This window comes from Typopeltis vanoorti, chromosome 24 (genome assembly GCF_054136105.1).
Source record: "Typopeltis vanoorti isolate ZY-2024b chromosome 24, IOZ_Tvanoo_1.0, whole genome shotgun sequence".
In the NCBI taxonomy this organism is placed as follows: Eukaryota; Metazoa; Arthropoda; class Arachnida; order Uropygi; family Thelyphonidae; genus Typopeltis; species Typopeltis vanoorti.
This window is the reverse complement of record NC_143572.1, coordinates 61,473,611-61,485,753: the sequence shown is the minus strand read 5'-3', so window position 1 is coordinate 61,485,753 and position 12,143 is coordinate 61,473,611. Positions and strand designations below refer to the sequence as shown.

Genomic DNA, 12,143 nt, shown 5'->3' with positions numbered 1-12,143 from the left:
TCATATTTACCTAAAACTCGTATAAGTAAATATGACTTCTCCATTACTTCCACTTTGGTATCACAGCCACTGGATCTGGCTCCCACTGATGAGACCTCAATAAAGGTCGAAACCGGTCTAGGTAATCGCCCTTCCCTTGATGCATAGCATTATACATGTCCACAAGGAGATGTGCTTTGCATTATGGGAGATAATAAGGCAAGTGATGAGAACTTATACCACCTTTACCACGAGTAAAGTTAGTTTTATTTTTTATATGACTTAAGAATGTTCATCAGGTTTTTTTTTTTCAGTCTCTTTAAAAAGACTTCAAGTTTTGCAAGTTGAAATTGTGGATAAATAATGTTATTTTCAGTTCTGTGATCACATGGCTTACTGACTTTGTGATGGAAGAAGTTGGAAGTTTTTTTTCACTTGTTAAACTATAAATTATATATTTAGTTTAATCCTTTATCCAAGTGTAAGCAAACAAAGTTTGCACCTGAAGTATCTTCAGGACTGGGGCAAAAGGATTAAACTAAATATATAATTTATAGTTTAACCAAGTGAAAAAAAAACAAAAAAACTTCCAACTTCTTCCACCACAAATTCAGTAAGGCATGTGATCACAGAACTGAAAATAACATTATTTATCCATAATTCCAACTTTCAAAACCTGAAGTCTTTTTAAAGAGACTGAAAAAAAAAAACCTGATGAACATTCTTAAGTCATATAAAAAATAAAACTAAGCTCTCTAGATAATATTTCAAGCTGGCCAACTGAATCTGGTTCCAAATTAAACATTTTTTTTTAATACCCACGCCAAGACTGTATGGGATAGCTAAGGTCCACAAAGTGGGGAATCCCACTATACTCCATTCTGGGTGCTAAAAATTGTCCCACCTATAAACTAGATAAACACTTGGCATTCAAAGCTCAAAACCTATATCAGCAAGATATCATCTTACATAAAAATTCCACTCACTGTAATACCCCTACACAGAAGCTTCAATTAGAGGAGAACGATCTATCCTTTTTTTTTTTCTTTTTTTACAAACGTTTCAGTAAATGATGCACTTCTTCTTTCCAAAATTTATCTTCCTATCATATGCAAACTAAGCACCATCTTATATTGGGGTATTTTAGCTGGAACAAAGAGCTCCCCACTTTCACATATACTGCTAACTTATAGATGGAATCATTTGAATCTTTGGCACTTAATTCATTCTCACATACATACATACACAAGCTCAAAGTATGGTTGAGGTATATAAGATGTATTTGTCTGCATGACCCACAAACTCTAACTATTTAGATTTCCTCAACAACATCCAGCCCTGAATTGGTTTAACTGTGGAAGAGAAAAAGAGAGGCTATAACCTTCTTGGGTACTTTAATTTTCCATAAAATTCCAGAAACTTGGAATTTTCAAAACCTTCAACCTCCATGACAAAGTGAATTTTATCCTCAGGACCAACACTGCACTGTGCACACAAGGCTCTATTTATATCATTCTAACAAAATGGATACAACAGAGAAACTCTTGCCAAATTCCTTAAAAAATAAAAACATAGAGGATCAGATCAGTATACAAACTTCTGAACAAAGTTTCCTCCTTCCTGGGTGTCTACAGCATCCCCTATCAATGTAGAAGTCAATATTTCAGAGAGACACAAAAGGCTACCTTATTCAAAAAGATCACAAAAAATATGTCCAGTATGGACAACCAAAAAGTGGGCTAGCACAATGCCTTCAAGATGATTTCAGATGGAAGAAAGCCAAGCTAATTCACAGATCCCAGTTAACTGCAACAGAACTAATGGTGTGATCATTCATAGATTTTGGTGCATTACTCTATCTTCCCATCAGTGTCAATAACAAAAATTATCACATGAAGTGCACTGTTGTCCTCCATGCACATAACTGTTCTTGTTCTCAAGATCATTACATTCAATGTCTTTTCTGACAGTGTATTATTAAAGTGTACCTGATAATGTTAACCTGAGCTGGTGAAACATTGGCTTGTAAATAATTAATTCTGGTTAGTAAATTATATATTTGCATTCCAGTTTCATGTAGTTTTTTTGTTCTAGAAACTTCAACATGAAACAGCTGTGTATGCATTTGACACTAGCATGTTATGATTTACACTTTGTTCATGATATACTGCATAACTAATGAAAAATCAGAAATTAAACCATTCTATTTTTAATGCATAGGGTATAACAAAAAAGACAGCATACATAAATGGAATTGTTAATAAAAAACAAATATTTAATATTTTTTTAATTAACATCTTCATCAAAACTTTCACTGTTTTACATAAGCCTTCTAATTTGATTTTATTCGCAATGACTAATAAAAAGTAAAACCCAAGATTAGTTTTAATTTTCTAGGTTCTTCTTCTTATTGTGCTATCTTCTATCGAAGGTCAGCGACCATCTTGGCGAACAAACTGCGGTCTTGTGCTAATCTGAGCAGTTGTGCACTGCTCTTTCCTGTCCACATCTTGATGTTGTCAAACCATGATATTCTTTTTCTTCCTCTAGTTCCTTTGCCATCAATTCTTCCTACCAAAATAGTTTGTAGAAGTTGGTATTTGCTGTTTCTCATGATGTGGCCAAGATATGATGTTTTTCGTTTCTTGATTATTTGTACAAGATGTTTAGCTTTGCCAATGGATTTTAAGACCTCTTCATTGGTAATTTTTTCTGTCCATGATATCTTTAGCATTCTTCTGTATAGCCACATCTCAAAGGCTTTGATTTTCTTGATGGTTGTCACCTTCAATATCCATGTTTCAACTCCATAGAGCAGAATAGACCACACGTAACATTTCAGCATTCGGCATCTGACTTCCATGTTTAGGTCTTTATTGCAGAATAGTGTTCTCATTTTCATGAAGGACTGCCGTGCAACTTCAATCCTTGTCTTTATATCTATTTCTGGATCCCACCGTTCATTAAGCCAACAACCAAGATATTTATATCTTGACACTTGATCAATATTTTTCCCATTGAGTGTCAGTTTCATTGATGAGGCTGGATGTTTGCTGATGATCATGTATTTTGTCTTGTTGATGTTTATATTTATTCCCATTCTTTGGCTTTCTATGTATACTCTGTCAACGAGTTTTTGGAGATCCATAATGTTATCTGCAATTAGCACGGTGTCATCTGCATATCATAGGTTGTTAACAATCTTTCCATTTATTGTGATTCCCTCTGAACATGCTTCCAATGCTTTTTTAAAGATTACCTCTGCGTATATGTTGAACAGGAGTGGTGGGAGTACACATCCTTGTCTCACTCCTCTTTTGATGTTAATATCACTGGTGGTAATGTTGTCTAATTGAACGGTAGCTGACTGATTCCAATACAGATTTGTTATTAGTCTTATGTCTTGTTCGTCTAGCTTTGTTTGTTGAAGGACCTCTATTAAGTTAGTGTGTCTGACTTTGTCGAATGCTTTTTCAAAATCTATGAAACACACGAAGACAGATTTCTGTTTTTCTATGCATTTTTGTATCAATATTTGGGTACAGAAAAGGGCCTCTCTAGTACCAAAACCATTCCGAAAGCCGAATTGTGTTTCACTTAGAGTTTCTTCACTTTTTCTATAAATGCGATTCTGAATTACTTTCAAAAATATTTTTAATGTTTGGCTCATTAGACTAATAAGTCGGAAGTCACCACAGGAATTCGCTTTGGGATAGTGATAAATGTAGATTTGAGCCAATCTGATGGAAATTCATCACTTTCATATATTTCATTAAATAGTTTTTCAAGAAGTTTGATGTTATCTGGTTCTATTAATTTTAAAAATTCTGTTTGCACACCATCTGGTCCACTGGCTTTTCCTGTTTTACTTGTTCGTATAGCATTCTCTATTTCGCATTTCATGATTGCTGGTCCTTGAATGTTATCTTTGATATTTATAGGCTTCTGTCTAGTATCATTGAAAAGTTCTGTTACATATTTTATCCAAATCTGTGCTTTATTCTCTTCTTCTAGAACTATTTTTCCATTTTCATCTCTTAGAGACACTATTTGCTTTTTTTCCTCAGTTTTCCGGAAATTTCGTTGATTTTCTTATACAGATTGAAATTATCATGTTTCTTCTGAAGCAGTTCAATTTCAGTACATAAATTTTTCATCCAATTTTCCTTGGCTTCTTTTATTTTTTTCTTGATGATGTTATGTGTTTCTGTATACCTGGCTAGGTATACAGAAACAGATATATAGTTTTTGTACATTCTTCTTGTATCAATAAGAGAAAGAATCTCATCTGTCATCCATTCCTGTTGTTTTATATTATTCACATAACCTACTTCTTCAATACTTGTTGTTACGATGGCATTCTTTAAGCTATTCCAAAGAGATTCCACACTTTTATTTTCTTCTATGTTAATCTGTTGTAATCGCAGGTTAAGCTGTGTCTTGGCAGTTTTATTTATGTTCGGGTCTTTCAGTTTTTCTACATCAATTTTCTTTTTCTTCTTTTGTGATTTTTTAGCTGATTTTAATCTAAGACGTACTTCTGCAACTATGGGATTGTGGTCTGATGAGATATCTGCTACATGATAAGTCTTTGCACTCTTTATACTACTGTGGAATCTTTTATTTATCAGTATATAATCAATTTGATTTCGGACAATGTTATGTTGGTTATCTTGAGGCGATTTCCAAGTGTACAGTCTTCTGGGTGGAAGTTTAAACCAGGTATTTGCTATTGTTAGATCTTCTTCCTGACAGAACTGGACTAGGCGATCTCCTCTGTCATTTCTGGTGCCTAAGCCATGTTCGCCAACAATTTCTCCATCACCCCCTCTTCCTACTATTGCATTGAAGTCACCCATCACTATGTTTATATCATGTTTCTTTGTTAGGTTTTTAATCTCTTTTAGGTGTTCATAGAACTCTTCAACATCTTCTTCACTTTTGTCAGCTGTGGGTGCATAAGCTTGGATGATATTAATGTTAACGGGATTTCCCTTAAGTTGTAACAGCATTATCCTTTCAGAAAATGGAATCCAATTTAGTACTGATTTATTGATTTCTTCATCTACTATTACAGCTACACCATGTCGATGTTTCTTCTCATCATTCCCAGAGTAATATATTGTTGTATTATCTTGTTGACACTTTCCAGATCCTGGCCATCTTGCCTCGCAAATTCCCAAAATCCGGATGCCCAGCCTCTTCATTTCTCTTGTGGCATTTCTTAATTTGCCAGCTTCATACAGAGTTCTGACATTCCAAGTTGCAATTTTAAAAGTGGACACCATTTTGAGCCCGGAGATTCTTCGCACCCCTGTCCCATTTAAGGGACGCCGGGAACTTGGGGCCAATTGTCGCCATGGTGGTTGTTCTGGAGATACGGTAGAGCAGTAGTTTCTCCGTTTGCTTTCTGCTCCACAGTATTACAGACGTACACAATATAATCATATTGCCATCTGCAAATCTCTGATCACAAGCTTTTCCGTCATCATTTGGCTTCAACCTTGTGTCAGTACTGACAATGCTGCTTCCCAATGTCAGGGGCAGTGACCCCAGCAGGTACTTATTTAATGGCGGCACTACTCGCCATGTCACCGAGTTGTCATTGGGCTTTGTGAGGTTTTAAGCGAGACAGAGTTGCCACTTCTGCTCCCCCACGCCCTGATAGCTCAGTCGCTGTTGGTCCATGGCTGCTTATTTGCCAGATTGCTCTGCTTATATCGCAGCAGCCTCCATATCTGAAGGCCGTTCCCCGATCCGCCACCTGGGGACGCACCCGGTAGTAGTCAGCTCTGCCCCAGGCAGAGCTGACTACTACCGGATGCGTTTTTTTTATGCATAATAACCTTTCTAGGTTATTATGCATAAAAACTGTAATCAAAATGAGAGAACTGATTCTTAGTTTATACAGCTCGGAAAGAAGTCAATGGACACTCCCATGGGTAACGTGCATCGTGCCATGTAATGAGTCGCATGTTTGTAGCCAGTATAAATTGCAGGAATATGATGCTCCCAAGTCAGTGACACTGTGTCTGGATGAAATGACTGTGAGAAAGAAACTGACAGAGATTGAAATAGGCACTGTGATAGGATGTCATGTTTCAGGCCTATCTGTTTGGTAAACTGTTGATAAATTGGGCAATCCCAAGTCAACAATCAGTAATACCATACTGAAATGGAAGTGCAGGGAGTCAACTGCAATTGCTACCTGCAGAGGACAACCCACAACACTCACAGAACGTGAGTGGTAAGGGTGCTATGAAGGATAATATGTAAAAACTACAATTCATTGGGCAACAAACAATGCTGAATGAGGAGTTCTGGGCATCAACTGGAACACTAATCTGCATAAAAACATTCAGAACCAAGGTTCACAACATGTTTCCATGATAGGAATGCAATATGCAAGCTCCACATTACTCAAACCAATATGCAGCATTGTATTCAGTGGTGCAAAGAGCATGTACAGTGGGACGTGGAAGCTTGGAAAGTGTGTTGGACAGGTGTGGGCATGACAGATGTCCGATGAACATATCTTACCAGAGTGTGTAACCCTAACTATGAAATTCAGAGGTGGCAATGTGATAGTATGGTCTTGTTTTTCCTGGTTTTGCCTCAGACCTCTGTTTGTGGTGCCATGAAAATTGAACTCTGAGCAGTATCTGAATATTCTGGGCAATGCAATGCTTCCTACTTTGTGACATTTCTACAGAACTGACGGTTGTCTCTTTAAGCAAGACAATGCACCATGTCATACGGTTGCTGCTGCCATAACTGCATGGTTTGTGGACATGAACATTACCCCTTGGCTGGCAGTCACAGAGCTTTGATCCCTACTGAACATCTGTGGGATGTTCAGTAACATCAGATGAGATAAAGGGGGAGTTCATACTACAACAGTCCAGGATCTCGCTACATGCCTACAGGAAGAATGGTCCAAAATTCTCTTTGATTGCTATCATATGCTTGTGGATGGCATGTCCCATAGGATTGCTGCAGTCATCGCAGTGAAAGGAGGTCCTACATCTTATTAAGGTGGGCACTATGGTGTCTATTGACTTCTTTCTAAGCAGTGTATATTTTTATGATGGTAAGCCAAAGCTTTCAGTTATGAATAAATCAACTGTTTACAAGATACTTCTAACCAGATTTAGAAGTATCTTGTAATGTCCCTGGACATCCTCATAACCTTGCTGATGTAAGAACACCATTGGATGTCAAGGTTGTTTACATGTCCCCAAACACAACACCACTTTTTGCAACCGATGGATCAGGGGATTATATCAATCTTCAAAGCTATTACCTCCGTATAACATTTATGGAAATTGTAAGAGTCTTGGACACTTCAGGAAAAACTATTAAAGACTACTGGAGGACATTCGATATTTTGAAGAGCATTAACAACATCAAGGCAGCTTGGAACAAAGTGGCAGCAAAGTGTTTAAAAGGAGCATGGCAAAAACTTCATCCAGCATTTATGCATGACCTTCGAGGAATTAGAGCAAGAGGAGAATGCTATTGAAAACGTTATCAAGCTTACGCGAGAGGTGGGATTGCACAATATTACAGCTGAAGATGTGACAGAAGTCTTAGAGAGCCATGATAAACCGCTTTCCAATGAAGACTTAAAAGTATTAGCCGAACAATTAAGTCAACATCCAAATGAGGAGAAAGAAAATGAAGCAGGTCCTCTGAGAGATATAAAAAACAGCCAATTTATAGCGTATCCTTGCAAGCCTAGAGACATTGACTCTGCGAAATGGACCACGATTGGGAACGGAGTGCGAACGTAAAAAGTAGTGTAATCATATCTACTCGACCTTGCACTGCACTCCTTAAAGAAAGAAAAAGAAAATCTAGGCAGTTAACACTGGATACTTTTTTCAAAAAAAAATGCAGGTGATCTGAAACCAGGAACTTCAACATAGAAATATGTAATTTCTTTTCGAAGTTTCATATTTTTTGTATATAATTTTGTTTTGTTTTCGTTAATAATTTTATTTTAACAAATATATGCATATATTATCAAAGCTTTAAATATAATAATGTTACACATACTTCATGTGCATATTTTTTGACTGCGTGGAACATAACTTTGTACCTCCCATTAAAATTGGGTTCGTTTTATGCCCGTTTTTTCAGGAACGGAAGTGAGGCGTAAACCGGGGGCTGCCTGTACTTAAGTAAAATAGCTCAATATTTTACTTATGATATTTAATAAAATATCTTACAGTTGGCAAAATCTCATAAAGAAGTACTTGTTCAATCTAAAACTAAGATACTTTCTGTATAATACTATGTTTTTAAACATATGATCCCATATTAATATAAAGAGTTTATTAAAAAAAAAAAAAAAAACAATTAAAAAACCCGACAAGTTTTGTGCATCGTAAGACTTATATCAGGGGTAATGGTACATATACGTTTTACACAACAAAAGCTTATTGACAACAAAAGTATCTTAGTTTTAGATTGAACAAGTATTCATTTGTATTCTGATTTCTCAATTATTTAACAGTTGTAAAGTTATTAAAAACATCTAATATGCGTAATTAATTGTCAATAAGCTTCTGTCGTGTAAAACTTTTATGCCCCATTATCCCTGATGATGTAAGTCTTACGAAGTAAGAAACTTGTCAGGTTTTTTAATTGTTTATTTTTAATAAACTCTTTATATTAATATGTGATTATCTTGTTTTATATAATGATACTATCTTTTATTCTAGCTTTTTTTTTTGTTTTGTTTTTTTGTATATACTGTTTAATGCTGGTACATAATTCTCCCTGTTCTCCCACAAGAGTGAAACATTCTATAATGAAAAAAACAGTGAATTATGATCATGTGCCAACAGTCTCAAAAATGCTATTCAATAAGTCAAATGAAAAGCATACAGATTTCAATATGTGCATATAAAAAAAATAATAAATAAATAAAAAAACTTGTGTTACCTTAAAATAAAGATGCCAAAGAGGCAAAATAATTTAAAATTATAAAAACCAGTTCTTTGAAATTCAAACATCCATAACTAGTAAACTGGCAAACTATCACAATAATAACTGCAATTTGTATAACAATTCAAAAATTCTCTACACTGATGCTCAAAACATAAAAAGTTGTGTAGCATTTGTGTATTTTTTCTTGTTAAATTATAAACATAAAACAGCAGATGCTGAAGGACTCACAGAGGTCTTGGTGGATCCGATGCCAGTAGAGTGCCATCATTCCGTACCTGTCCTTCATCATCATCCTCGTCATCCGAATCAGATTCCACTGGTGGAGGCGGTGGTTGATCTGGTGAATTTCCGTTGATTCTCGAAGACTCACTAATTGCTGACACTGCAGATACCCTTCCTCCTACAGGACTATTTCCTCCAGTTATTCCTCCACTGCCAGCAACATTGCTTCCACTGGCAGCTAGTTCACTTAACTGTGCGGCAAGGATTTCTAAGTCCTGTAAAATATAAGGTTTTTAGTTAAGGACTTTTTCAACTTTTTTTCCTAAATCCAAGTATCTGAATCCTATATTCCAACTATATAACCCAATATTACTATATTTCACCTAAATCCAACTAAATCTGAACCACAGGTTGATTGTTTGAGAAACACAATCAACCTGTGGTTCAGATAAAACTATTATCAAAAAATTTCTCACAGGCACTGTACCTTGAAACTAGTCATACCAATGGGAGAAAAAAGTGAGTATTAACATACTCATGTCCTTTTTCATATATTCCTCTTCCAACTGAAAATCAGTTTTTATTAATTGTCCAGAAGAGTGTATAAAATGCATAAAATCAGTTAAAATGTCTCAGTAATTCATTTCTCAGAATTGTAGTTATGGAAGCTGACTGTATCAATTTAATGTTTAAATTACTAGTATATTCTACAGATACATCTCTGCAGCATATACTAGTAATATACCTCTGCAGTATTCTTGTCATCTGCATGCACACACATACTTGGAAAGACCTAGATTCAAATGCAATCAAGTTGAAAAGCTTTTACAAAGACCGAGTTAAGATTCATTCTCTACCCTTAACACACCAGTGCCATTTGTTGGAATTTGATTTCAAGTTCAACATAACATCTCAATCTCGTTTTGTCTACATGGCAATCGGCCATGGTTTGGATAGTAGATATCAAGATAATGTTTTTAGAGCTGCAGCATGACACTCCAGTACATGCATCACTGTGTTTTAATAGATGTTTGGCTGACTGTCTCAAATTAAATTTTGCAAACTGTGAAGAGAGTTTATGAAAAGCTGATATTCTTCAGTTAACAAAAGGTTAAGACATTTTATACTGGTTAATTATTTTTTTTAATTTATGAAGTGTCCAAGCAAGCAGTTCCTGTCATTTCTGCAATGTGTGATGCTCTATATAAGCCTGCAGTGTCTAAATGCATATCTTCAACAAAATTCCAACTGATATTATAGAATTGAAACTATTGTAATGATTATACTATACATATTTTTGGCCGCAAAATGTTAAAAAATATAAGCTTATTGAAAAACTAACCGTAGATTTTTAATTTGTACGTATGTTCATACAATATTGCCTACCGGTTTCGCTAGTAACTGAATAGCTTTTTAAACTTGCACAGTACAAAAAAATTGATAAATGGAAAAAACGGTTTAAGAATACAAAAAAATGTTTCTACCTGTAAGGTAGCTAAGGTAACATGTTCGTGTGACTTGTCTGTATGAAATAGTGACTTTCTACTCAGTATCACAAACACGCGTTACATGCAAACGCGTAATATGATTATTCGTATACTGTAGCTCTGTTAAACTGAGAGAATTAATTAGATTTTTCCAAGCATCGTTCAGTATGGCCTTTGATTTCTCTTTAGGTTTCTGCCTGTACATAGCACTACTGCCGCTTCTTTGAATAATCGATGTCTGTAATCATCAACTATGTAGGGCATAGAGCTGTAATCCCAGTCTATAGTGTGGTTCGAAGTTGAAAAGTGATGTGCTAAACTGGAGATGATCATTCTGTTGTGATTTATATCGCCAACATGTTCTTTCTGTCTTATTTCCAGGCTTCTCAAAGTTTGTCCAATGTAGGAAAGACTGCATGTGCATGGAATATTATACACACCTGGATATTTATAAAATGGAACACTGTCCTTAGGAGATCTCAGAACCTGTCTGATGCTAGTAGTTGGTTTAAAAACAACCCTGATGTCATGGGCTTTTAACAATCTCGCAATTTTGGGTGGAAATTAAACCCATAAAGGGGATGACTGCTGTTGAAATTTGCTGGCAGACTGTTCTTTCTTGTTGGTTATCTTTGTATAGAAATTTGTTGACGATGTTTCGAGGATAACCATTTTGCGATAGTGTTATAGCGATTTGGGACAGTTCTGTCTGAACTTCTTCGTCGTCGGAGATAAAGTTTCTGGCTCGATTTCTCGACATGTGAATGATGCTCTGTTTATGTGATCTATGATGGTTTGAAGAGTAATGTAGATATCGTCCAGTGTCCGTAAGTTTTTTGTAAATGGACAGTTTGAAATTGTTACCTTGTCTTTTAACTAGTATGTCCAAGAAGTGTAGTTGTTCGTTGTTTTCTACTTCTAGAGTAAATTTGATTTTATTGTGGAGTGAGTTGATTCTATTGACAAACATATGTAGGTTTTCCATGTTGTCCTGCCATATGATGAAGATATCATCCACATATCTCCACCATATTGAAGATTTAGGAGTAATGTTGGTGAAGATTTCATTTTCAAATTTCTCCATGAAAAGGTCTGCACATGGTGGTGACAGAGGGCTGCCAATGGCTAGGCCTTCTAATTGTTGGTATACCTTTTCTAACTTTTCAATCACTCCAAATTACATTCCTAAAATGGACTTTATGTGTGGAATTGAAAAAAGTCTCTACCTGCTACCACAAGCTGTAGCCAACGATATTAGATTCCAAAGCACGATTATCCTAGCAACAGCAAAACAACCAAAACTTAATACCACTCCATATGATAGGAAAGCTATTCGAAACTTGAGGAAGAACAAAGAAATAATAATTACTAAAGCGGACAAGGGGAATGCCACCGCTTGCTTTGCATTATGGGACACTAAGGCAGTTTAACATGAAATCATTTGGCTCCTCTGCAAACGAGCCTGGTGATGACCATACTTCACAAATTTTGTTTGCTTAG

At 35.8% G+C, this 12,143-nt stretch overlaps 1 protein-coding gene across 5 annotated transcripts in view; it reads right to left on the bottom strand.

The window, feature by feature from the left end:
• The window catches only part of msn (serine/threonine-protein kinase msn), a 566,215-nt gene that overhangs the window by 260,812 nt on the left and 293,260 nt on the right, over positions 1 to 12,143 (bottom strand). For all 5 annotated transcript variants that reach the window (XM_090413541.1, XM_090413543.1, XM_090413544.1 and 2 more), the window contains exon 16: positions 9,163 to 9,431. In XM_090413541.1, coding sequence (XP_090269667.1) covers positions 9,163 to 9,431 — 269 coding nt within the window. The remainder of the gene's footprint in view (positions 1 to 9,162; positions 9,432 to 12,143) is intronic.